Source organism: Dasypus novemcinctus, chromosome 18 (genome assembly GCF_030445035.2).
Source record: "Dasypus novemcinctus isolate mDasNov1 chromosome 18, mDasNov1.1.hap2, whole genome shotgun sequence".
NCBI lineage: Eukaryota > Metazoa > Chordata > Mammalia > Cingulata > Dasypodidae > Dasypus > Dasypus novemcinctus.
In genome coordinates this window covers 79,364,216-79,391,390 of record NC_080690.1, presented here as the reverse complement: position 1 = coordinate 79,391,390, position 27,175 = coordinate 79,364,216, and the positions used below count along the sequence as shown (strand labels likewise).

At 46.4% G+C, this 27,175-nt stretch overlaps 1 protein-coding gene across 2 annotated transcripts; it reads left to right on the top strand.

Annotated features, from left to right (window-relative positions):
* The first annotated feature begins 16,266 nt into the window (after positions 1–16,266).
* LOC101413808 (leukocyte-associated immunoglobulin-like receptor 2) lies at positions 16,267–25,822 on the top strand. Of its 2 annotated transcripts, XM_058280808.1 has the most exons (5): positions 16,267–16,405; positions 16,819–16,854; positions 18,724–18,888; positions 18,967–19,047; positions 20,645–23,421. In XM_058280808.1, exons 1-5 carry the CDS (start codon positions 16,372–16,374, stop codon positions 20,809–20,811), a joined length of 483 nt encoding a protein of 160 aa, XP_058136791.1. In that variant the 5' UTR covers positions 16,267–16,371; the 3' UTR covers positions 20,812–23,421. The 2 variants fall into 2 exon arrangements, with proteins under 2 accessions (XP_058136791.1, XP_058136790.1); XM_058280807.1 differs by having other exon boundaries at positions 18,724–19,047; positions 20,645–25,822.
* The last annotated feature ends 1,353 nt before the right edge of the window (positions 25,823–27,175 follow it).

The following is a 27,175-nucleotide window of genomic DNA, read 5'->3' as shown; positions in this document are numbered from 1 at the left end:
CCCAGCAGCCACCATGGCCACTTTCTCCACACCAATGCCACATTTTCTTTGATTACTACTAATCACAATATTTCATGAATAGAATGTCAGTAAGTCCACTCTAATCCATTCTCTATTCCTCCATCCTGTGGACCTAATGGCCTTGTCCACTCCACATCTATATCAAGAGGGGACTTAGATTCCACATGGATGCTGGATGCAATTCTTCTGCTTTCAGTTGTAGGCACTCTTGGCTCCCTTGTGTGGTGGTTGACCTTCTTCACCTCCATGTTAGCTGAGTGGGGTAAGTCCAATAAACGAGAGTGTAGGAATTGCAAGTCTGTTGAGGCTCAGGGCTTGGCTATCACATGGTCAGTCCAGAGATTCAGGTTCCCTGGGTATACATTAAATCCCAGCACCAAGTACAGATCCGGTAAAAGTAACAGGAGAGGCTTGTGGACAAAGATCACATCTGAGTCCAGCTCCATTACACAGAAACAAAAACTCCAAACTCCAAAGTAGGGCCAAATGACATGGCACTGAATTCCATCTGCCATGACTGGCCATAGAACCTGTGGGTCTCTGTAACCCTCAGAAGAACCAATACCTGACGTTGTATCTACTTTATCTGTGTCTGGGACTCTGCTGAGGTGTGTATAGGGGCAACCTCTCTGATAACCTCTCAGTTCTTTTTGGAGACTCAGCCATATAAACTCATTTGTCCTTTCCATTTCCCCCTTTTGTTCAGGTCAAAAAGCATTTTTAACTCCTGGTATTACATGTAGACTGAGATATTCTGCTAGTTCAAGTTGGCCCTTTTATTCAAGGTCATTTTCTAGTTACATCATCAGCTGGTACTTGGTAGTAATCTCTCGGCGCCAGGGAGGCTCATCCCCGTGAGTCATGTCCCACACTGGGGGGAAGGCAACACATTTACATGCTGAGTTTGGCTTCGAGACTGGCCACATTTGAGCAACACGGAGGCTCTCAGGAGGTAACTCTTAGGCACCCTGCAGCTCTAGGCCTTGTTCTTATTGTGGGTGCACAGGCTTACAAGCATCGTCATTAGTATCAAGGGCTCATTGTTGGATCTTTCTTCTTTTTTGGTCTTTGCTGTTGCACTTGGGGGATTGTTGCTGTTCCTTTAGGGACACTGATACAGCTCCCTTGGCTAGGAACTCAGCACTCCCTCAGTTGTTGTTTTTAATTGTAACCACTATGAAAATATCCAAACATTTTTATGTACCCTAGATATATGCCCTGGAGAACTCCCTGACAACCATGTGTCCCCTGTCAATAACATCCCACAGAAGTATTCCTCCCCTGCCATTGTTGAACCTCTCTGTGATCCAAAACTTCTTCAAAAATGAAGCCCAATATATTGCCAGGTTCCATTAATAGTAAAATGGAATATAGTGATGAGTTTAAAGGTTAGATATAGAATACATAATAATTTATAAAAGTTAAGGTAAAAGTAAATTGGTGTATCAAAAAATTTAAAAATGCAAAAGCTTTGTTTTTGATGTTTTGCCTTCCATCACTGCAATAAGTGTTGCCCTGTATGCAAATTGGCAAAGCAACTTCTTCCGTCTTTTCCCCAGTGTCTACTTCCTTTCTTTTTATTTCTTTCCTAATTATTAAGCTTATCTTCACAGAAGTTTTAGATAACAGTAATTTATACATACATTATACAGTACTCTCACATATCCAACATAAAACTCTTTTCCCTTCCACAGCAATAATCTTTTTACATGTTCATACTATATTTACTGAAACTGATGTACAGATATTGAGACAATAGCTTTCAAACAAGGTAACATTTGGGTTTACATTGTGGTTTATATTTTAGACTCTACAATTTTCTAAAGTTTTAGTTATCTTATGTTTTACATTATGACTTACATTTTAGCCTGTGAGCCCATTTACATTTTTGCTGTAATTTAACATGTCTTATACTCCTCCTTGTGTAATCTTGTGGAACACTTCTATTGCCCACACAGTTACATTGGTTCCATCTATTCAATACCTCTTTCCCCCTCCCTCAGGACCGATAGTGACAGTCAATCTTCATTGCTTGAAGGGCCATGTTCAGAGGTACTTGCAACAGTGTTGAGGGCTTGATATGCTCAACTGCCGTAATGCTTTGGGAGCCACAATTTCTCTTGAGAGATACAATTCCCTCTATTTGAGAACATCAGTTCTCCCCAGGATGTGGGTATACCTTCGCTCTCATTGTATGGGTCTCTGTCCAATGATATAATCTACTATGGCAAAATGAGCACTCACACACTCCCATGAAGCCTGTCCTGCATCAGATTATTCCCTTTAAGCGTCTTAAACAGGTAACCTTCCTTATTATAATTTTGAAAAAGTTTTCTCATCATTATACTCTCAACCAAATACCTGACCATCTCCTATGACTGTATGTTCCCCCACCTCGCCCCAATTTCTTGGGCAATATTACCCATCCTCCCATCCCTCACCCCCCTCAAGCTCGTAAAGCCCCACCCAAAGGGAACCCTATTCCCCCATTTTATCCCTTCCTTGTACAAATACTTACCTCCAGGTTATCATAGATTTCACCCATATAGGTATCAGCTTGCATCCTTCCTCTGCCCCCCAATTTCCTGTAAGCCTGTCATCCAGTCTCTAGCTCTCTGAGGCAGGTTGGGTTACTTATTTCATATCATTGAGGCCATGTAGTATTTGTCCTTCAATGCCTGGGTTGCTTCACTCAATGTAAGGTTCTCAAGATTCATCCATGTTCTCACGTGTGTTTGTAGTGTATTCGTTCTTAAAGCTGAGTAGTATTCTGTTGTATATATATACCACATTTATTAATCCATTCATCTGTTGATGGGCATTTGGGTTGATTCCAACTTTTGGCGATAGTGAACAATGCTGCTATGAACATTGGTGTGCATATATCGGTTTGTGTCCTTGTTTTCAGTTCTGCTGGGTATATACCCAGCAGTGGTATTGCTGGGTCATATGGCAAATCTATGGTTAGTTTTTTGAGGAACTGCCAAACTGTCCTCCAGAATGGTTGTATCCTTCTGCATTCCCACCAGCAGTGGATGAGTGTTCTCCTTTCTTCACATCCTCTCCAGCATTTGTATTCTTCTGTTTTCTTCATAGCTGCCAATCTTATGGGAGTAAGATGGTATCTCATTGTAGTTTTGATTTGCATCTCCCTGATAGCTAGAGATTTGGAGCATTTTTTCATGTGCTTTTTAGCCATTTGTATTTCTTCTTTGGAGAAGTGTCTGTTTAAATCTTTTCCCATTCTTTAAATGGGTTGTTTGTCTTTTTTTTTTTTTTTTGAGATATAGGAGTTCTTTGTATATGCAGGTTATAAGTCTCCTATCAGATATATGGTTACCAAACATTTTCTCCCATTGTGTAGGCTCTCTTTTCACTTTCTTGACAAACTCCTTTGAGGTGCAGAAGGCTTTAATTTTGAGGAAGTCCCATTTATTTATTTGTTCTTTTGCTGCTTGTGCTTTTGGTGTGAAGTTCATGAAGCCATTTCCTATTACAAGCTCCTGTAGATGCTTCCCTACACTGCTTTCCAAAGTCTTTATGGTCTTGGCTCTTATATTTAGGTCTTTGATCCATCTTGAGTTGATTTTTGTATAAGGTGTGAGGTGGTAATCCTCTTTCATTCTTTTACATATGGATATCCAGTTCTGCAGGCACCATTGTTGAATAGGCCATTCTCTACCAGTTGAGAGGGTTTGGTGGCTTTATCAAATGTTATATGACTATATATATGAGGCTCTATATCAGAAGTCTCAGTTCGGTTCCACTGGTCAGTATATCTCTCCTTGTGCCAATACCATGCTGTTTTCACTACTGTAGGTTTGTAGTATGTTTTGAAGTCAGGTAGTGTGATTCTTCCAATTTCATTTTTCTTTTTTAACATGTCTTTGGCTATTCGGGGCCTCTTTCCTTTCCAAATAAATTTCATAGATAGTTTTTCTAATTCCTTAAAGAATGCTGTGTTGATTTTTATTGCGATTGCATTGAATGTGTAGATCAATTTTGGTAGGATAGACATCTTAATAATATTTAGTCTTCCCTATCCATGAACAGGGAATATTCTTCCACTTATTTAGGTCTTCTTTGATTTCCTTGAACAGTCTTGTGTAGTTCTCTGTGTATAAGTTTCTTACATCTTTAGTTAAATTTATTCCTAGGTATTTGATTTTTTAATTGACTATCGTAAATAGTATTTGTTTCTTGATTCCCTCATGAGCTTGCTCATTATTGGTGTACAGAAATGCTACTGATTTTTGCGTATTGATCTTATAACCTGCAACTTTACTAAACTTATTTATGAGTTCTAGAAGCTTTGTTGTAGACCTCTCAGGGTTTTCTATGTACAGGATCATGTCATCTGTAAATAATGAAATTTTGATTTCTTCCTTTCCAATTTGAATGCGTTTTATATCTGGTTCTTGCCCCAGTGCTTGAGCAAGTACTTCTAAGACAATGTTAAATAGAAGAGATGATAGTGGGCATTCTTGTCTTGTTCCTGATCTTAGAGGGAAAGATTTTAGGATTTTCATATACACTCTTTATTATGTTCAAAAAATTTCCTTGTATTCCAATCTTTTGCAGTGCTGTTTCAAGAAAGGGTGCTGTGTTTTGTCAAATGCTTTTCTGCATCTATAGATATAATCATGTGATTTTTTTCCCTTCAATCTGTTTATATGGTGTATTACATTGACTGATTTTCTTATGTTGAACCATCCTTGCATACCTGGAATGAATCCCACTTGGTCATGGTGTATAATCCATTTAATATGTTGTTGAATATGGTTAGCAAGTATTTTGTTGAGGTTTTTTGCATCTAGGTTCATTAGAGAAATTGGTCTGTAATTTTCCTTTCTTGTGGTGTCTTTGTTTGGCTTTGGTACTAGGGTAATGTTGGCATCATAGAATGAGTTAGGTAATGTTCCTTCTGTTTCGCTATTTTGGAAGCGTTTCAGCAAGATTGGCATTAGTTCTTTCTGAAATGTTTTGTAGAATTCACTTGTGAAGCCATCTGGCCTGGCGCTCTTCTTGGGAGGTTTTTAATGACTGATTCTATCTATTTACTTGTGATTGGTTTGTTGAGATCATCAATTTCTTCTTTCATCAATAGAGGCTGCTTATGCATTTCTAGGAGTTTGTCCATTTCCTCTGAATTGTCATTTTTGTTGGAATATAGTTTTTCAAAGTATCCTCTTATGATAGTCTTTATTTCTGTGGGGTCAGTGTTGATATCTCCTTTCTCCTTTCTTATTTTGTGTATTTGCATCTTCTCTCTTTATTTCTTTGTTAATCTAGCTAAGGGTTTGTTCATTTTTTTGATTTTCTCAAAGAACCAGCTCTTGGTTTTGTTTATCTTTTCAAGTGCTTACTTATTTTCTAATTCATTTAGTTCTGCTCTTATCTTTGTTCTTTCTTTCTTTCTTTCTTTCTTTCTTTCTTTCTTTCTTTCTTTCTTTCTTTCTTTCTTTCTTCTTCTTCTTTTTTTTTTTTTTACTAATTTCTCCAGATGTGCAGTTAGTTCTTCAAATTTGGTCCTCTTCTTTGTTGATGTGTGAATTTATGTCTGTAAACTTCCCTCTCATTACTGCTTTTGCTGCATCCCATAAGTTTTGGTATGTTGTGTTATCATTTTCATTAGTTTCAAGGTAGCTATTAATTTCTTTTGAAATTTCCTCTCCGACCCACTGGTTTTCTAAGAGTGTGCTGTTTAATTTCCACATCTTGGTCTGAAATCTGGCCCTCTGGCCCTTGCAGACTTCCAGCTTCACTACACTGTGGTCAGAGATATTATTTTGTATTATTTCGATCTGTCTGAATTCATTGAGCCTTTCTTTGTGGCCTAGCATATGGTCTATCTTGGAGAATGATCCATGTGTGCTTGAGAAAAATGTATATCCTGCTGTATTCAGGTATAATGATATATATATATATGTCTATTAGGTCCAGCTCTTCTAATATATTGTTCAAAGTTTTTGATTCTCTTTTGAGATGTTCTGTCCAAAGTTGATAGTGGTGTATTAAAGCCCCCCACTATAATTATAGAAGCATCTATTCCTTCACTTAGTTTTTCCAGTGTTTGCCTCACGTATTCGGAGGTGCTCTTGTTAGGAGCATAAATATTTATGATTGTTCGTTCTTCTTGAATGATTATCCCTTTAACTAATATGTAGTATTCATCTTTGTCTCTCATAATTGTTTCACATTTAAAGTCTATTTTGTCTGATATTAATATAGCTACTCCTGCCTTTTCTTGGTTATTGTTTGCTTTTAAGATTTTTTCCAGCCATTCACTTTCAACTTCCTTGAATCCCTGGGTCTAAGATGTGTTTCTTGTAGACAGCATATAGATGGGTCATATTTCCTTATCCAAACTTCCAGTCTGAATCTTTTGACAGGTGAGTTTAATCCGTTGACATTCAGTGTTATTATTTTCAAGAAATTACTTATATTAGCCATATTTTCTTTTGACTTGTGTTTGTCATATTTTGTTTTTATACTTCTCTTTTTGTCTTTTTTGTTGCTCTTATACTCTCCTCCATCTCTCCCTCTCCTGTTTTTTTCTTTCTTCCTGCAGAACTCTCTTTAGTATTTCTTGAAGGGCAGGGTTCTTGTTGGCATACTCTTTTAAAAACTTTCTGTTTATCTGTGAATATTTTGAACTCTCCATCATTTTCGAATGCTAGCTTAGCTGGGTAGTGTATTCTTGGTTGGAAATTTTTTTCTTTTATTACCTTGACTATGTCATACCACTGCCTTCTTGCCTCCATGGTTTCAGATGAGAAATCAGCACTTAATCTTTTGGTGCCTCTCTTGTATGTGATGGTTCTCTTTTCTCTTGCTGCTTTTAGAATTTTCTCTGTCTTGAGCATTGGATAATTTGACAAGTATGTGTCTTGGGGTGGGCCTGTTGGGATTTATGGTGTTTGGGGTGCATTGTGCTTCCTGGACATGTACATCCATCTCCCACTGTAGATTTGGCAAGTTTTCAGCCATTATTTCCTCCAACACCCCTTCTGTCCCCTTTCCCTTCTCTTCTCCTTCTGGGATGCCTATAATACATATGTTTGTGTGTTTTGCATTGTTATTCAGGTCCCTAAGTCCCAGCTGGATTTTTTCTATCTTTTTATCTATCAGTCCTACTGTTTGTTTTCAGATGTACTGTCTTCCATGTCGTTAATTCCCTCCTCTGACTATTCTAATCTGCCGATATTGGCTGAGAGTGTATTTTTGGTTTCTTGAACTGTGGTGTTCATCCCCATTTTATCTGTTATCTTTTTGTGTATGTCTGCAATTTCCTCTCCAAGTGTTTCCTTCATATTGTTAATCTCTTCCTTTACTTCATTAAGTTGGTCTCTAATATATGTTTCGAGATCTTTAATTACTTGTCCTTTGTTCTGCTCCTCTTCCTGGTTTTTAGTTTGTTCATTGGATTCAGCCATGTTTTCCTAGTTATTGGTTTGGTTTTTAGTTTTTTGTTGCTGTCTGGTCATCATTTTCTCTTGACGGGTTTAATCAGTTCCTTAGCTTCTTTGTCTAGTCTTGGGGATTAATTAGTTGTTTTTCTATGCATAAGTGTTATGTCTTCTCTTTGTCATTTTGTTCTTCTTACTTTATTTTCTTGTTGCTGGCTAAGTTCACTTTGAAGGAGAATATTAGGGCCAGGGAAAGCAAAATGAGTAAGAAAATAAAATGTATAAAGTAGTATTGGTAATAACTGTTAACAGAGCAACAATGTGAGATCTAGGAGAATGGATATTAGACTCATGTAAGTTGTGTAGAGTTATAGTATTAAGTAGAGTACCTATTATGAGACAGTCAACTGAATATGGGGACGATATAGTATGAATTAAAAGGCCGGTGTTTTCATGAGAGAGGGAAAGAGAAAAGAAAGGTAATAATATCAAGAGTGGATAAAAGACAGAAAACAGAACAAAGGTATTTGTAATAAAACGTCAGACCATTTGCAGGCCAAAGAAAGTGAGGTGGATGTAAGAGAAACAGTAGATGATGGAGGATAGAAAGATGTAGGGGAAAGGGGATAGTGTAGGAGGCCAAAATCAATATACACAGAAAAGAGGAAATGGAGGCTGAGGAAACACAGCAAATGTGAAGTGCTCCCTGCAGCACCTATTATATAAAGAAAATAAAATAAAAAAAGAGGAAAAAGAGAGAAAAGAAAAAGGAAGAGAAGAGAAAAAGGGTGGGGAAAAGAAAAGGGGGGGGGGAACAAGCAAGAAAAAGAAAAAGAGAGAAAAAAGTAAATAAATGAAAAAGAACATTGGGGGATAAAATGGGAGAAAAGACCAGGAGACAATGCGATATTAGCAACCACGACAAAAAAACAAACAAACAAAAAAAAAAACCCCATTTTTCAAGCTAGGAATCCTCTTTGCAGTTAAATAATACACTTAGGGATCTGACCTTCCCCCTTTCTCCCTCCCTCACTTCTCTCTCTCCCAGGGCAGCAGAAAAGCTGCCTGAGAGGTCCTATAGGAGATTCGAGTAGGTCCTTGTTGAACCAACTCAACAGAGAAGACTATGACTCTTTATTTCCAGTGTGAGAGCACCTACACCTCACCAGAAATCCCAAATATGCTATTGGAAGCTTGGATAGCACCTCCTACAGTCCCTCCCCCTTAGGTGTCCTAGAAGAGGTCTAATTGATTTTCTGACTCCACCTTCTCCCAGACCAAGTTTCCTATTTCAGGACGTTTAGGTAAATTGGGCTTTCTCAGCAGATTCGCCTCTCCTTTCTTCCCAGACTCTCCCCAAGTCAGCTGGTACATTCCTCCAAGCTCAAGGAGAGAGAGAGAGAAAAACAAACAAACAAACAAAACTAAAAGCAGAGGGCTAGGGTAATCAAGGACCTCAGATGGACCTCAGGGCATGGTGGATTTGGCCATGGGAATTCCATGATATTGCAGACTCAAGGTGTGTGAGTGTCTGGAGTGTGGACCACTGTGGGTAGAGCTGCTAAAACCTTCAGTCTCTCTGTGCTGTGCACCGCCAGAAGAGCAAACTCTCAGGCGTACACGCTTTAGGGCACACCCTAAAGATGGCGCACCGGCAGAGCACGGAAGTGGTCCAGCGCCACCCTCATGCCTCCGTCTGTTGGCATACAGTCCAATTAAAAAATTACTCATAAAGCAACACTGCGCTAGCGCCAATAGCTAACTAACACCCTGCCATTCATTCTATATAAGCCGCTGATCTTGCGCAATAGAGTAGATTCTTGTCTTGAACTGGTCTCCGGAGTGCGTTTATCTCCATCGTCCTCACCCCAGCGGGTAACCGAGTTCTACAAGTGGCATCCGAACAGGGACCCGCTGCGTCAACACCGCACGTCCAAATCGGGTGAGTGACACTCGCCATGAGTAATCTGCCTTCCTCCGCATGGGCCCCCCAAGCTAGTGCGCTCCATGCTTTCCTGGCGAGTAGGTGCATAAAAATATCACAAAAGGAACTTAATCAATATTGGGATATTATTGTAAGATTTAATCTCTGGTTCTCTACGGCGTCTCTATGGAACCCTCAGACCTGGGCTAAACTGTTAAAGCGCATGCGCACTGCAAAAGTTCATGAAAACAAAACGTTCCCTCTCCGCCTTATCCCTGCACTCCTAACTATTCATGCTGCCTTACGGGGGCTCCAGCAAACGAACCAGCCCCTATTCCTGATATAATGTCTGCAAACTGCTTGCCGGCAGGGCCGCTGCCCCGCCTCCGCCGCCGGATCCCCCGCCCCGCGCGCCCGGGGTCCCCCTCCCCTCCCTGGGGTTGCAGGCGGGGCAGCCAGCGGCGGCGGCGGGGCCGGGGCCGGGGTCGGGCCCGGCGGGCTGGGGTCCGGGGAGCAGAGTTCCCCGCAGAGTCCCGTGGGCCCAACGGGGACCCGAATACCCGGGAGGCCAGCGGCGGCAGCAACTACAGACGCGCGCCGAGCCCTTCCGTAAATCGCCCCGGCCGCGCTGGCCTTGCAGTTGCTCCAGGAGAGCCCGGCGGGCGCCGGCGGCGGCGCGCGCTCGCGAGTCGGCCCGGAGGGGGCATGCGCGCGACAGTGCGGGGAAAGCCTCCCTCCCCGCCCCTCCCCCCGCCTCGCCCCTCCCCCGCCTCGCCCCTCCCCCGCCTCGCCCCTCCCCCGCCTCGCCCCTCCCCCCGCCTCGCCCCTCCCCCGCCTCGCCCCGCCCCCGCCTCGCCCCTCCCCCGCCTCGCCCCTCCCCCCGCCTCGCCCCTCCCCCCGCCTCGCCCCTCCCCCGCCTCGCCCCTCCCCCGCCTCGCCCCTCCCCCCGCCTCGCCCCTCCCCCCGCCTCGCCCCTCCCCCCGTTCCCCGCAGGGCCGTAGCACCGCCCCCCCTTCCGCCGAGTCCGCCGCCCCCGCCCCCACCGCGGTCCCGCACAGCGCCTCGCCTCAGCCGGCGCCTAGCAGCCAACTTAAAACGAGTACAAACCAAAAAAAAAATCCAACTTAAAAAAAAACAAAGCATCACAAAAGCCCGCAACAAGTGTTAACACAATGTAACTTCTGCCCAATGCTCTAAATATCAAAGTGAAAAAAGTCCTTGTCCAACAACAGCTAAACCTTAGGCACTTAAAGCCCACTACTAGCCCCCATAAAACCCCTGTATTTGTTGTACAAAAAAAAAACAAAAAAGAGAAAAAACCAAGGAACAAATGGCGCATTCTTAATGACTTACAAGCTGTCAGCTCTCATATAGAAAAAAATGAGCTTACCACAACCGAGTCTCCCTCATCCCTCAGCTGTACACGAAAATAATTATACTTTTATAATAAACATAAAAAAGATAGTTTCTTTTCCATGCCATTGCATAAACATGACTGCCCATATTTCACCTTCACAGTTCAGGCAATTAACCATGCTCTGCCAGCTGAACAATACCAATGGAAAGTCCTCCGCCAAAGCATGGAAAACAGTCCCACTATATGTCAAAATTTCATAAGCAATGCCACATTACCATTGCAAACTTACTGCCAAATCGTCTACTACATGAATAACATTCTTGTAACACACCCTAATCAAAATAACAAACTGTTTTAAAGTATTACTCCATAATCTAAAACAGTTAAGACTGTAAATCACCCCCCCAAAAAGTGCAAACTAAATCGCCCTTCAGCTTTCAAAAATATCGTATCGATACAGGCATCAAGCCCTTGTCACCATCTCTAACAATACCACAAAACTGCACATTAAATAAACTACAAAAAATCTGCAGGGACATAAACTAAATCAAACCACATCCATCCCTATCATCACATAAATTAGCCCCCCTCTTCCCTTTTAAAGGGAGACCCCAATCCCGAGTCGTCGTGTCCTCACTTCTGAAGCTGAAAACGTCATAATACATATCAATTCCCAAATGCAAAACACAAAACTAGCCAAACTTAATCCTCATAAACCTCTCATTGCCATAGTATGAGCAACCCCAGAAACACCCACTAGAGTTCTGTGTAAAACGCGCCCCTATATTGGGTTCACCTTTCCTTTACCAGTCTAAACAAAATCACACCCCAAATAACGGCCATCTGCCTACGGGAAAGAAAGCTATATCACACAGCAAAAGTCATTTATGGCCAGAAGCCTAACAAACTAATGCTGCCCTTTTCTAGAGGGCATATTACCCACCTCTCCAATCCAACCTCAAAACACAAATGCTTATAGCTAAATTTCCTAAGCAAATAATCATCTGCCCGCTCACAAACTTCTCTCCACCCTCGAGCAATTGCCGTGCAGTTTCCATAAAAACACTTACCCGTGGTCCAAGCCACTCCCAAATAAACCCTTGCCTTTACAAACACCAATAAATCATTCAGTGTAGTACTCATAAAACAACAAAAACAAATAAATCAAATTATAATATGCCCCCAAAATAGCTCAGTACAGTTTAAAAAACTATATGCACTCTTCCTTGTGCTATATCATTGTCAAAATATCCCTATAAATATCTTCTCCAACAGTGCTTATGCAGTACAAACCCTACGTGGCCTTCCACATGCAGTCTTCCGCTCAAAAAAAACCCAACTAAATAACCTGTTAACCCAAACCAAGGCTATTCTTAAAAATAGAACACAACCATAGTACAAACAGCACATTAAAGCATATAGTGGTTTGCCTGGCCCTCTAGCACGAAGAAACCAACACGCAAACAAATCCATTCGATTAATCCTCACTACATCTACAATCAACCAAGCATGTACCCTACACGCCAAATTCCACATGTCTGCACACGCACTCAAGCAGCTTTCCCCTCACTCTCTCATCAACAATGTAAACATCTAACTCGCACCTGCACGCAATGTGGTCCCCTATTACCACTAGAACCACTGCAACCCCAAAGAGTCAACCCAAGAGAGTTACGTCCTAACAGCTTATGGCATATAAATGTCACCCACATCCCCTCTTTTAAACACTAAAATATGTCCATATAATTATTAACACATATTCTAAATTTATGTTTGCCACTGCTCTCTCTAATAAACATACCCGTCATGCTACTTCTGCCTTGTTGCAAGCCATTCTACAAATAGGAGTGCCATAGGCCGTAAAAACAAACAAGTCCTGTTATACCTCCCAATCGTTCCAATCCTTCTGTTCTAAATAGCAAATCAAACACTCTACAGGTATCCCATACAACCCACAAAATCAAAAAATCGTCAAACGCGTTCATGCCACCCTGAAACAACAAATATTAAAAGAAAAAAGAAAGAACCCTAAAGATATACCCAAAAACATCATAACAAAAGCCCCGATTACACTAAATTACTTTTCTGAAAGTCTCTCTCCCACCAACAAGCACTGGGGAGGCTGCTCTAGACCCACACCGGTGCCCTTAGTGCACTGGAAGGAGCCCCTAACACAACAGTGGAATGGGCCCATCCCCTACTAACGCAGGGGCGAGGGTTTGCTTATGTCTTTCCAGAAAATGCAGACCAGCCCATCTGGGTTCCCAGCAAATTGATACAGCCTGCCGAAAAACGAGATGGCCAATCCTCCGCCGCCGAAGATGACACCCCGAACAATCACTCAACTTGCAGGCGACATAAATAACCTGTCCCTGGAAGAAAGGCGTGAAAGAGGCAGCCCTGTGAGACAACGCCGTCAATGCCGTACTCCTGCCCATCCCACGCATTGCATCACATGGGAGACATCAAATCATTATGCACAGAAGCCCAACGTATGGCACCTGCCCTGCAACACCAGAAACCCTCTTCCTCCTCATCTGCTCGATCCTCACAGCGAACTCTGCTCACAAACAGCACCTTTGCACTGCAGTACAACACCCGCCTCTTATTATGTCTGTGGACACGAACCCTCCACAGTTCCCGGCCGCATTTGCCGCTGACTGTACCCTTGGCTTGCCATATCTCAATGAACCTACGATCACTGAACAGCTCTTTAAAACATGTAAAAAACATATATGCTTTAGCAACGTACTCATACCCATTTTAACCAGTGGTTCCCATCCACATGCGTTACCCTAATTCCTGTTACTAATGTTTTGCTTGCTTGGCAGCAACTCAAAACACATCTACTTGGCCCCTGGAACCAACAATTCCTCAGCCTCACCCAATTATTAACATCCCAAATCTTATCTATTAACAACACCGGAGCCTCTGGAGTAGACACATCTTTACTAGCTGCAATGTTCGAACACCTTCAGTCCCTCCTATCACTTTCCAACCTTCTGATATGGCTTACAATAGGAATCTTTATAGTCATTATACATATTATCTATCAATATATCAACAAAAAACTTCATGCTTTATCCCAAAGAACAAAAGAACTAAAACTAGTACAATTGGCTCTAATAAATAACAGAGGGGGAAATGTGGGTAGAGCTGCTGAAACCTTCAGTCTCGCTGTGCTGTGCACCGCCAGAGGAGCAAACTCTCAGGCGTACACGCTTTAGGGCACACCCTAAAGATGGCGCACCGGCAGAGCGCGGAAGCCGTCCAGCACCACCCTCCTGTCTCCGTCTGTTGGCATACTATCCAATTAAAAAATTACACATAAAGCTACACTGCGCTAGCGCCAATAGCTAACTAACACCCCGCCATTCATTCTATATAAGCCGCTGATCTTGCACAATAGAGTAGATTGGTGTCTTGAACCGGTCTCTGGAGTGTGCTTATCTCTGTCGTCCTCACCCCAGTGGGTAACCAAGTTCAACAGGCCACCAGGGTTTAGGGGACACAGACCTGGGAACTACATATGCAGTTAATACGGGACCTGGGAGCACCGCAGCACAACACAGCCTTCCGGGATCGCCATGCCTGGGCTGCCAGCACTAGGGGGAGGGGTCCCGCCCACAACTTCTGACCTCCTTGTCAGAAACCCAAAATTCCACTTCTGGCAAGAATCTCTTCTGCCACTGTCTCACCAAATCGACATCCAGACATTTCCTGCCCTGCAAGCCCCCGACACAGCCCACTCAGGGTTTGGGAGCACTGCAGCACAACAAAGATTTCAGGGATGGCGGCAGCCAGGCCACCAGCCCTAGGGGGAGGGTTTCCACCCACAACCTCTGGCCTCCGTTGTCTGAGAAAATTCCCACTCTTACAAGAATCTCCTCCGTCACTGTCTCACCAAATCGACGTCCAAACACCTCCCACCCTGCAAACACCCGAAACAGCCCGCTTAGGGCTTGGGAACCTTCTTCGCCTCTTCAATGGACCGCCCTCCGACAGGCCCCCTGCGCCGTTTCTCCTGCCCTCGTCCCCTCGGGTGGTCTCCCCAGGACCATCCCTCTCGGGCCGCCTCAGCAGAGGGCTCAGTCAGTATTTCCCAAGATCTTGTCGGGTCTCCGGTCAGCCCCAGGACTGTGGGGTGAGGCCACATGGCCTGTCCTCAGAGGCCCCAGGCCGTGGGGGTGGGAGGTGAGCAGAGCGGAGGGAGGCGGGTGAGTCCTGGGTGGGTCTGTGGAGTGGGGAGGAGGAGAGGGGGCCCTTGTCTGCTTAGGCCCGGGTGTGTGTGAGGTCCACGGGGCAGTGGCCACGGTGGGCTGGACGAGGGGCTGGGGCCTGGGGTCCTGGGGTCCCTGGGACCACCGTAAGGTCTTCAGTTCCCCTGAGAGCAAGGTGGGGAGGGTCCCAGTTTCCACACAGCCCAGGCTTCCTCCACGCCACCCCCACGCCGTTTTCCTAACGCAGCAGGAACCGTCCCGCCCCAGGACGTTGGCCTGGCTTCCTCTGCTCATCTAGCTGGGGCCCTTCCAGTCCAGGTCAGATGCTGTTCCTCTCATGAGCTGCGATGCCCCTCCATCTGAAGTGGGTGCCTTTGCTTCCTGTTCCTGCTGCAGCAAACGGCCATAAACTTCGTGGCCTAAGCAGCATGAATAAATGTGTTGCCTGAGAAAAGTCAGCATGTTAGGACCTGAGTCCAAAACAGTAAGTTTCTCAGCCCATGTTCTAGCCTGATGGCCGTTGTCTGTCTGTCTGTCTATGTATGTATGCATGTATGTACCTACCTACCTATCATCTATCACCTGTCTTTCTCTCTATTTATTGTCTATCATCTATCTGTATCTATTATCTACCTACCTATATGTATATCTTCTATATTTCTCTATCATCATCTCTATCATTTATCTGTATCTACTTACCTACCTACCTATCATCTATCTCTTTCTATTTATTGTCTATCATCTATTTATCATATCTCTTATCTATCATCTATCTATCTTTCTACCTACCATCTGTTTTTATCAATCATCTATCATTTATCATCATCTTCTATCTATGAATCATGTTTAACTACCTATCATGTATCTATCATGCATTTGCCTATCAATCATCTACCATCATCTTCTATCATTATCTATCTATCTATCTATCTATCTATCTATCTATCTATCTATCTATCTATCTATCTATCTATCATCTATCCCTGATGATTGGATAGATGACATTTCTTCATGTTGTTTAAGCCATGAAGTGTATGGCCATTTGCTGCAGCAGGAACAGGAAGCAAAGGCACCCGCTTCGGATGGAGGGGCATCGCAGCTCATGAGAGGAACGGTATCTAACCTGGACTGGAAGGGCCCCAGCTAGATGAGACATTTATCTCTATCATCTCGTCCTCTACAAAGAGTAAACAACCTGGGCGCTTGATCTCGAGGTGAGACCGGCCTGGTTATGAAATCCCTCGTGTAGAAATGCTTTCTGGAAGCCAAGTTCCTTCCCACATTGGAGAAAGCTTGCGTCAGCCTGGGAGCAGGTTGCTTCCCCTTCCTGTGGCTGCTGACACCAACGCCCAAGACGCGGCTCCTGCACACGCCCCTGAGCTGCAGGGCTCTGTCCTTTTATCCACAGGGAAGGACAAGCAGACTGCAGAGGGCTGTGCCATGTCCCCCTCCTGCATCGCTCTCCTGGGAACTGGTGAGTCTGGAGTGAAGGGGAGGGGTCCGCAGGACAGAGCGGGTGGGAGATGCTGGGTGAGGGTCCATTCCCCCAGTCCTGCCTCCAGTCTGGCCATGCTGAGACCCTGGGGGGCAAGGCCCCCTCCAGACACCTGCCCCTGCCTGCCCGGGCCTCAGGCTGACCACAGGCCAGGGGGCTCTGGTGCCCTAGGAGTGGACGGGGTGGGCGAGTCTGACTCGAGGGAGCTGGGGGGCAGTCGGCTGGGAGGTGCCTGGCGCTCGCCGTGAGCCTGTCTCGAGGAAGGAAGCTATTTCCTGGGAGTTGGTGCTAAGGAGGCCCTGGAGGTGGTGGGTGCTGAAACCTTTTCCCTGCCTCAAACCGCCCTCGACCTCCACGTAGGGGGACGTTTTCTCACTGACCTTCTCTTCCAGTGCTCTGCCTGGGACAGGTGACCCCCGCTCAGGAAGGTGAGTCATTTTACAAACCCAGGGGCCGCTCTGGATGGGGGTGACTGTGCTGCCTGGAGGGGCCCAGGAGACCCTTAGAGGCACCCACCCCAAATTCACAGGAGAGCGTCCCCAGCCCATCTGCTGAGCGTCCCAGAGGCCTGCACGACGGCCGGCGCTGATCCCACACGTCACGTTCTGGGTATCCAGAGCCCCCTTCTCGCCCCCTCCCCTGCCCCCCGCCCTCCTCTCTTCTCAAGAGTCCGTTCAGGGTCCCAGGGCCAGGCGCCAGGTACTCAGCCCCCATGCCTTAGTCACCCCTCCGTAGCCATTGCAGAATCCCGTGACTATCGCTGGGACGCTCGCACTAGCGCACGTCTCTCCACCCCGAGGCTCTGCCATCCCCACCTGGTCGGCAGGCAGCGCTGCCCCAGGTGACCCGCCACGTCTCCAAGGCTTCCTGTCTCTGCTCGGTCGTTCTCCACCCCCAGTGGACGTGAGAGCCACCATGTGGCGACCTCTCTCCAGCTCCACCCCTTCCTTCGTCTGATTCCGTCAGCTCAGGCCCCCACAGCCTCTGCCCAGCCCGCCCACCCTGCCCGTCCTGGGGCACCTCTCCTCCCCAGGTCCCTGGGCCTCCTCTGTTCCTCAAACGTGCCTCTCACCTGACTCAGGACCGCCCGGCACGCCAATTTCTCCACCTCCAATGCCCACAGCCCTCCCTATCTGCCTGGCTTAGGTGATTAACGGTCGTCCCTCAGATCTGAGTGCCAGTCGCTCTTCCCAGGGGGTGTCCACTGCCCTTCCTGACCAGGTGTGCCCACCTTGCCTTCTTACCTGCTCTCCTCACACCTGAGCGTACCTATCACAGGTCTGATGGCCATGCAGGCCTTTCTCCTCACTGTGTGTGCTCAACCACAGCCCTCCTGCCCACGAGCGCCCTGGCCCAGCCCCTACTCCCCTGTACTTAAGCCCCATTAGTGGCTGCTCACCGCCAGCCCCTGCAGCTTTCTCCCTCCCACCCCTCCCACCCCTCCCACTTCCCTGCCTTTCTAGGAGTGCAGACCTGGGAGAGGAAGGTTTTTAGGCGGACGCATTTGGGAACTTGGCCGGAGCACCTCTTACTAACTGTGACTTTGAGCTAGCCCGTCATTTACTGTCTCCCTTTCCTTCTCTGTAAAATGGGTTTAGAGTAGGGTGGTGGCAGGGGTTAAACTACATGCAAAGCACTGTGACCAGGTCTGTGCAGACACTGCGTGTTCAACAAAGGGGGCGTCCCCTTGTATCAGTTAGGATCGACGCCAGCTGCGTGTAGTGGAGAGCATTTTGGTAGTCTATTTCTCTTGCACAGAAATGCAGTCTGGGGAGTTGGGTCAGAGATTGTGTGGCAGCTGCAGGTGTCACCAGGGATGCCGGTGCTCTATAATCTGCTCTGTCATCTTATTCATGGCCACCATTCCTAAGGTCACCTCTTGTTTAAATGGCTGCTGCTGCTCCAGCCATCACATCTGTCTGTAGGCTGAAAGGATGGGAAAAGGCAAAAAAGAAGGAGGAGAGGCCAAAAGTGAAAAACCCATCTTGGGCTACTCAGCATCTTTTAAGTTTCCTTCCATAAGTCCCACAAAACAATATAAATTGAAATTTACATTTTAATGTCACAAATATGGCTACATGAAGCTTTTTCCGAAGTTGGAAAATGTAGCCTCTCCTCCAGGTGTCAGTATTCTCAGCTATCAATTGTTGCTCTGAAAATGTAAGAAAAGGGTGTGATTTTGGGTAGCACCCAGTGGTCTTTGCCACACTTCTCACTCCTGTCCCTCACAACAGAGAACAAGGGGAGGGTGATTTCTTCACCTGTGGACCCGAGGTCCCTGCTCTCTTCCCTCCTAGAGGACCTTCCTAGACCGTCCATCTCAGCCGAGCCGGGCCCCGTGGTCCATCCGGGGAGCTCTGTGACCTTCGTGTGCCAGGGCCCTCCTGGGGTGGACATATACCGACTGGAGAAGAAGGAAGGGACTTCACGCTACATAGTGGGCGATAAGGAGCCTCTGCTTGGTGAGACGGAGGCCAGATTCCCCATCACCCGAGCAAGTGAGGACACCGAAGGACATTATCGCTGTGTCTATTATAAAGGACTCAGGTGGTCTGAATTCAGTGGACCCCTGGAGCTGCAGGTGACGGACGAGGACACCACCCAGGGCCCCCACCCCTCAGGTTGGTCCCCAGGGTCCTGGGTCCTGCCCCTCCTCCCCAGACCCCCTGCCCCGCCCTCACTCTCCCCTGCCCCCCCCTGCCCTCCCCTCCCCTCGCCCTCCCCCTGCCCCCTCCCCCAGCCCTCCTGCCCCCCCTCAGCCCACATGGCCCCTCTGCCCTCAGGTCCTGGGGCCCCTCTGGACACATTCTCCAGCATCGGGATGGGCTGAGCTGGGCACTGCTGGTGGGGGAGCTCCCCGCTCCCTGGGGGTCTGTTCCTGGGAAAAGCTGAGGGTTCAGAGGTCAGGGAGGGAGGGGGCAGCCCCCTGGAGTGGAGAGACTCTTCTCTTCCTCTTCTCCTTATCTGCTGACCCTGTGGTCTGAGTCAGACACTCTGTGGGATGGAGGGCCTGTGTCTGGGGGTGGCCCCCACCCTGTGGTCTGGGTGGAACCCACATTTTTTAACCTGACCCTGTGACCCCCTAATCTGAGGGACCAGTGAGGTGGCACGGAGCTTCCCCTATGTGAGCGGAGCCTCCCGGGACCCCTGACCCTGTGGGATGGCTCCAGATGCCCTGTTTCTCAGGGGGTCTGTGCTAAACTGGGGGCCCTGGGCTCAGGATGCCCTCAGTGGGGACAGAAGTGACGTCCTCTGAGCCCTGCCCCCAGCACCCCAGCAGCGCCCTGGTGCGCTGCGCGTTTCCTTCCACCTGCAGTGCCACGAGGACGACACTATTCCTCCTCAGTTGTTGCCCCAAGAGAGGGAGATGATGATTGGAAACGCCCGGTAGAGTGTGCGGCAGCCTCGGCCAGCGCTGGGCTGAGTCCCCCAAGCTCTCCTGCCCCAGACGAAAAGCTCCTGTCACTGGCCCCCTCTGTCGTCAGGAGCAGGGCCTTGGCTTTCGGGGTTCTGAGAGTAAAAGGGGGTGGTAGTGTTCTTCAGGGCAGAGCACGGGAGCCCCACATCTGCCCTGGGCCCGTGTGCCCCTCCGATGAAGGGGTTTCCGGGGAGACACCCAGAGAGTGTGACAGTGAGTGAAAAAGACAGCGTGCAGGAGAAATGTGTCTACATAAGCGCACATACAATTTAAAAGTGGCACAAAGGCCACAATTGCAGACACGGGCTCCTGGAACCGTTTAAGGGGAAGTTGTGTCTGCGGAAGGGCTCCGGGCCAGCTGACCGCGGAGTTCCTTCCTCTCAGAGGGGCTGGGTCTCCCCTCCGCCCCCTCGCCGGCCTGTGACAGGGTTAAGTGGCTCCGCTTCTCCGTATCTTCAGCTGGAAAAGCGTGTTTCAAGCCCATCTCCCTGTCTTGTCTGGGCAGGAGGTGGAGAGCCCAGTGTAGGTCTCTCTGGCCAGGGAGGAGGCCGCCGGGCCTTGGGGCTGCAGGGGCCACGTGCCGTCCCGGGAGGCGAGGCCCGCCTGGGAGGGGAAGGCAAAGCCGCTGCGGCTTCTCAGCAGCCCCTGACCCCTAGGAGTCCCCCCGCGCATCCAGCGCCCCCACCACGAGGCAGGCCCCGGCACCAGGAGCCGCCCCGCACGTCTGTAGAGGGAGGTCTGGAGGGGTCGGGCTCGGCCGGAACGTGGGCGCCTGCCGGTGACCCCGCTCTCGTGTCCAGCCCCCTCCTCCCAGAACTACGCGGTGGGCAATCGTGTGCGGATGGGCCTGGCCGGCGCGGTCCTGCTGACCCTGGCGGCGGTTCTGGCAGAAGCTTGGCACAGCAGCGGGGGTCCCGGTAAGGGCCCCAGGGCTGGAGACAGGACGGCGCCCACCGGAGGGATCTGACGCCTGGACCCAAGAGGACACCCCGAGGGCCCTAGGCTCGGAGGCAGAGCCCCAAGGAGCCCGAGCCCTCCGTGCGCTGTGCGCCGCGCGGTGCGCCCTGCGCGGGGGCTGCGGCGCGTTCCGGGAAGCGCGTGGGGAGGACGGCCTCCAGGCTGCCCTCGCGTGGGCCTCTCCCCTCCGCGGGTTTGCTTCAGCGTCCGACACCGATCAGCACCGCGCCGCGTCCCTCTCCGTCCGAGTCTCCCTCCTGTGGGTTATCCGTCTGCGCTCGGCCGCCCCTTCCTCTTTGCCTCCCCCTCCACCCCTTTCGGAGGCGCCCACAGCTCAGCCCGGGACCGTCCTTCCCTCTTTTTCTTCTCTTTTCGCTTCGTGATGCCGGCACCTGGGGCTTTCCACCGCTCACCTGAGCAGATTCTCCCGCCTGTCCTGAGTGAGGGTCTCCTGCAGGAGACCTCTGCCCTCTGAGGCCCCTTCCTTCCTGTCCCACCTCGGATCCATCCCCTCCGAGACAGCCCCTGGTCATCCCAGAGCTGCGGCGCCAGGCTTTCCCCAGCGTCACAGAAACCCACCGTCCCTTTCATTTCTTGCATAGCCTGAGCCAGTTCGGTGCTTGCCCTTCCTTGTATAAAATCACATGGAGGAGATGCTTGATGCTTTTCTCATTTAAAAACTAGAATATATTTGTTTTCAATTAAGGGAAGTGGTTAAATATATGTTTTACCTGCACAATCTCCAGAAATTTAATGAAAATAAAAAATAGCAAAAACTAGAGGGGAAAACATTTTGCCTGTAGTAGCATAAATGCCCACATTCACAGAGGAAAAATGAAGTTGAACGGTTGTGAAGTATAGAAAATGATATGAATAAGTAGAGTCATTCCTGAAACTTCAGTTAAGGTATCAAAAATTTAAAACTATTATTTATTAAATATCACTATGAACACAGCCCACAGAAATAAACAGTTTGGGGTCAGAGAATTTATGAAAAAGGCAAATACAGATGAAGAAACCAGGTAACAAGTGTTGCCACAGAGAAGAACCCAGTTGAAAGTTGACTTTTGGATGGCTCAGTATTTTCTCCACACTCTATGTTTTGGCCAGCCTCTTCTGTTTCTGTTTCAAAACATTGACTGTGGAAGTGGTCGCAGTAATGTGCCAGAATAACAACATGGAAGATGCTTTACTTGGCCTGCCACATCCTCAATATGCAAACAGACAATTTTTTGGAAGGTATCAATTTTTAAAAAATAGATCAAAGCTGCCCTGAAAGATCATTCATCAGTCCTTCCTTGGACCTTATGTGCTTCACCCAGTTACAAAGCACAAAATTCCAGAGGTAGAGAGGTAAAAGTGCTGACCAGCTACATTTGCCCCACTGTCTGAAACAACAAATCAACACCTGACAAAATATTGAAACAACAGTTTTAAGTTTTATCAGGCAGGCCACAAAGGCAGGGATTCTGGAAAGACAGGAAACAAATGAAAGGAGCCTTCTGATGTTTCCAGCTTGCTTTCTTGATGGAGTTTCCAGAATGTAAACTGGGGATGGGAACTGAGGTGGGTTCCCTGAATTGATGACATGGAGCAGAAAGTCCTTTGAGACCAAGGCAGGGAGAATTTACAGGACAGATTATCAAAGAGGAGGAAGCTGCACAAAAAGAACTCAAGGAACTTCAGAGTCCCCTCAAGTATTCAGAGTTCTGATCAGCATTTGCATTTGAGGAAATTAACAGAGGCTGGGAAAAGGACCGTGAGATAGGATTAGTGTGTCAGCACCCACGCAAGGCTGGGGATAGTGTCTGCTCCCATCAGCCCTGCTGGAAAACGGCAAAATTCATAGGGCATGCAGGAGGGTATTCAATTGTTTCCAGGTAACTTGTGTTCCAGAACAAAATTCAAGAATATTTAAATGAATATGAAAATTCCAAGCCCCTAGCAATGTAAAATTCATAATATTTGGTATCTAATCAGAATACTAGATATGCAAAGAAACAGGAGAATACAAAACTCAAGAGGAGAAAAGTCAAGCCTACTCAGAATTAAAAGAATGCCATTAAAACTTTTGCATATATGTTCAAAAGTTAAGCAGAAACATGTAAGATATAAAGAAAAGACAAATTGATAACGACTGTGTATAAGATAAAAATTACACTGGATGGGATTACCAGCAAATTAGACATTGCAGAAGTGTAGTGAACTTGATCTGAGAAGTGGGTCAAGCACTGAAACTGAACAAAACAAGAGACTGTATTTTCCATTGGAGCTCACCCACTCTTAATCTTTTCTGAATGTATTTATGAAGCCACATCCTGGTTGTCTGCTCATCTTTCTTATTTTAGGAAATCTGGGGTCTGGTCACCATATCAGTTGTCCCATTTCAGTCTTGCTTCCTGTCTCACTAATTATGTCTATTTTGCCTCTGAAGGCTAAGTGCGGCCCCCTCGTCAGACTCCGTGATTAGGAAGGTTGAGTTGTAGGATAAAAAGAACGTAATATTTGTATTCTGACTTACCTGCCTATTAACAAATAATGCCGAGACCTTTTCACCCCATGTTCTGCCTATATGTCCTTTGCAGTTATTATCTTTCCACTGTAAATGAAAGAAATGTTAACTCCCGCTGAAGTGAGTCTATTTCTAAAACCTTTCTTCTTCCAAATTTTCCTTATTTTCACCCTCACACTTTTTTGAGTGGGCAGGAGAATGAGCATAATGGTGTCAAGCTGTTACTTATCTCAGGTAAAGCATATAATCCAAGTAATTAGAAAAAGCATATCCATACTGCTTAGCTTCCTATCACCTAAAGAAGTAGCGCCAAGCAAAGGATTGTGGGAAGATGGCGGAGTAGAAACCCCAGGAATCAGTTTCTCTAAAAATTAACTACTGAGTCGGCAAGAACTGCCTGAATCAACTATTCTGGAACTCTAGCGTCTAGTAGGACACTTGCACCATCCAGGGAAGAGAAAAGGCTTGGAATTGTGGTGAATATTGGTAAATTTCACCTCCCCTGCAGTGGCTACCACCTCCCCAACCCCCCCAACGGTGTGGCAGGCAGCAGTGGGGACTGCAGCTCAGCTTCCTGGTGCAGCTTGCCTGTGCCAGTGTGGTCAATAAGGACCTTGTCCTCCAAAATCTTGGGACGCGTGGTCTGATTGCTGATAAAAGCTTTTGATCAGCTAGTGTAGATTGCTGGACTGCATGGAGGACAGTCATTGTTTCAACTGCAAAGGAGTCTTAAAGAGGCAAGACCTTGTTTCCTTTCCTTTTTCCTCTTTTCGATCCCCATTTGAGAGCAAAAATAATTTGGAAATGTCACAAACTGATGACTTTAGCCCTCAACAAGAAAAAAAACTAGGAATGCATAGAGAAGGCAAAATCCTCTACAAAATACTGGCAAATGGAATCCAACAGTTGTATTAAAAGGATTATATACCACAAACAAGTGAGATTTGTTCAAGGAATGCAAGGAAGGTTCAACATGAGAAAACCAATCAATGTACTACACCACATTAATAGAAGGAACAAACACACGATTATCTCATTTGATGCAGAAAAGACATTTGGCAAAATCCAACATCCTTTCATGATAAAAACCCTCAGAAAACTAGAAATGGAAGGGAGCTTCCTCAGCTTGACTAAGGGTATTTATGAAAACCTTGAAGCAAACATAATACTCAATGGGAAAAGACTGAAAGCTTTCCCCCTTTGATTAGGAACAAGACAAGAATGTCCATTGTTACCACTCGTGTTCAACATTGTACTGAAAGTTCTGTCCAGAGGAATAAGGCAAGAGAAGGAAATTAAAAGTATCCATGTTGGAAAGGAAAAAATAAAGTTATCCATATGCACAGATGAGATTATCCTACATTTAGAAAATCCCAAAGAACTGAGAAGAAAACTACTATAAGTAATAAATGAATTCTACAAAGTTGCAGGATACAAGATGTACACTGAGAAAACAGTCACATTTACAATACCATCTAAAAGGATAAAATACACAGGAATAAATTTAACGAAGGTGAAAGACTTGTACACAGAAAACTACAAAGCACTTCTGAAAGAAATTAAAGAAGACCTAAATAAATGGAAACACACCCTGTGTTCATGGGTCACAAGACTTACTATTGTTAAGATGTAATATAACTTAAAGCATTCTACAAATTCAATTCAATCCCTATCAAAATTCCAGCAGCCTTTTTTGCAGAACAAAACTAAAATTCATATGGAATTGCAAATGGCTTCAAATAGCCAAAACAATCTTGAAAAAGAACAAAGTTGGAGGACTTACACTTCTGTAGTGAACCATGACCCATTTTTTCATAACCCCCACTGCTGGAACAGCTCCCTCCCTAATTAGGTTGTAAAAATTTCCATTTCTCTTCCTGTCTGTGACCTGGCTCTTATCACCAGCCTGTGGAGAGAAATTTATTGTTTTTAACAGCTCCAGACAGACTGGCCTTAATTAGCTTTAATCTCAAAGATACCCACAGTTAAAAGAGGTTAACCTAGAAAAAACTTTGCCTAATTATAGTGGTAAAAATCACACTCAATGGCACTGCCAGGTTCCGACCCAATAGAATAGTCCCTCCCTTATTAACTTATTAAAGCTTCACTTCCCTCTTTTAAGAATGAGGGACATATTCAACCCAAGGACAAGTTCCTGCTTACTTATTTTCCCACAGAGCTGAGACTAGTGCAGAACATAAAATAACCCTGAGACGTTATTTTATTGCTCCTGTGAGTGCAATCAAAGTGGGCAGAAGCACCAGAAAAGAAAAAAAAACCGGACCTGAGAGAGAGCAAGAAGTCTGACGCCTGGCTCCAAGCCCACTCCTCACCTTAACAATCAACTTACAACCCATAATTTAAGTGTGAGCACAGCCAGTGATTATAACCCACCTGCAATCATTACTTGGAAAGCTTACCAACCAATCCCAGGGCACCAGCGGCCCTAATAGCTTATCCCCACCTCCCTTTGTGTAAATCCATATCCCTCACTGACCTGAGGAAAGAGACCCCCAGTTTCCGTGGGGCTAGCCTTTGCCAGATAAACTTTTTCTTTTTCCAAACTCCCCTTGTTATGGGAGCATGGTGCATTGGGTGAAAACTCACATTTGGTCCACAACACTTCCTGATGTCAAAACTTACTACAAAGCTACAGTTATTAAAACAGCATGGAGACCTGCAGGAGAGAATCTTTCTAGACAAGTCAGGTGAGGAGGAGGGATGGGAGGCGTTGGCCTGGTGTGCACTCCACACCTTTTGGGAGATATTGCCCAGAAGCAAAGAAGCTTGGTTTTCTCAAGCCAGAGATGTCCCAGAGTATAGAGGGCTGCTGGACTTGCATGGATAAGCCCTCCAGCTCTCCATTCATCCACAGAAAACCTAAGAAAAGGACTTCCAGAGCTGTTCTGGGTTGTTCAGAAGATACCTGCAAGGCCTGTGTCCTGCTTGTGAAAGGATGGAAGAAGCTGCCAGCAAGATTAAAACAAAAACAAAAAAACTGGAATCACGTGGCAGATGCCTGCAGGACCCAGTCTGAAGAGTTCATTGAAACCAAAGAAAGTGGCAAGTCTGAAAGACAGAATGAAAAGCAACCAGGTCAGTGCACTACAGACAGAAGGTAAGTCACAGCTCTGATGCCCACAGTGCCACCTCAGGGGCTGCCCAGCCAGCCAGGCTACAGAAAGTGGCCAAGGGCTCTGCAGAGATGCCTTCTGGCTCTACCAGGATGCAGTCTTTTCCTTTCTAGGTCTCACATACTGGAAAAGACAGAAAACAAGAGGTGAGATTGTGTATAACGGCTGTTTTGGGGAAGTCCACGCTGACGTGCATCTCTTCAAGTCTTCTGCAACAAGAAGAAAGCAGCTGTGGAGATAGAGGTACAGGGCCAGAGGCTCCACCCATCTCCACTCTGGAGTGGGGTTCGAGGTTCGTGTGGGTGGGAAATAAAAAAAATTAATTTTGGGAAAGACTAAAAGCAACAAAGGGACCCCCCTATTTTAACTTGTGTACTTGCTATGCTACTAAACACCAATTTCTAGAATGGTTTGAATTGGTTGTTTTCCCTCCAGTCCCACAAGCTCTGAAGCTAGTGTCTAGCTTATTAACAGAAAAAGAGAAGTGTACATAATATTTAAGATGCTGAGTATTTAATAGGACTGAATGCTCCTGAAAAGTGCCCTTCAAGTCTTTTTAAAAATCCCCTTCTGGCATTTTCAGGACTTGGAATTGTCCTGAATGACATTGCAATGATGGCTACTGGCCATTATATATCCTGCCATAGCCTACAGAATTAGTGGGAGAGGGTGTAAACTACAATGTAAACGACAATCCATGCTTAGTGGCCATGCTCCAAATATGTTCA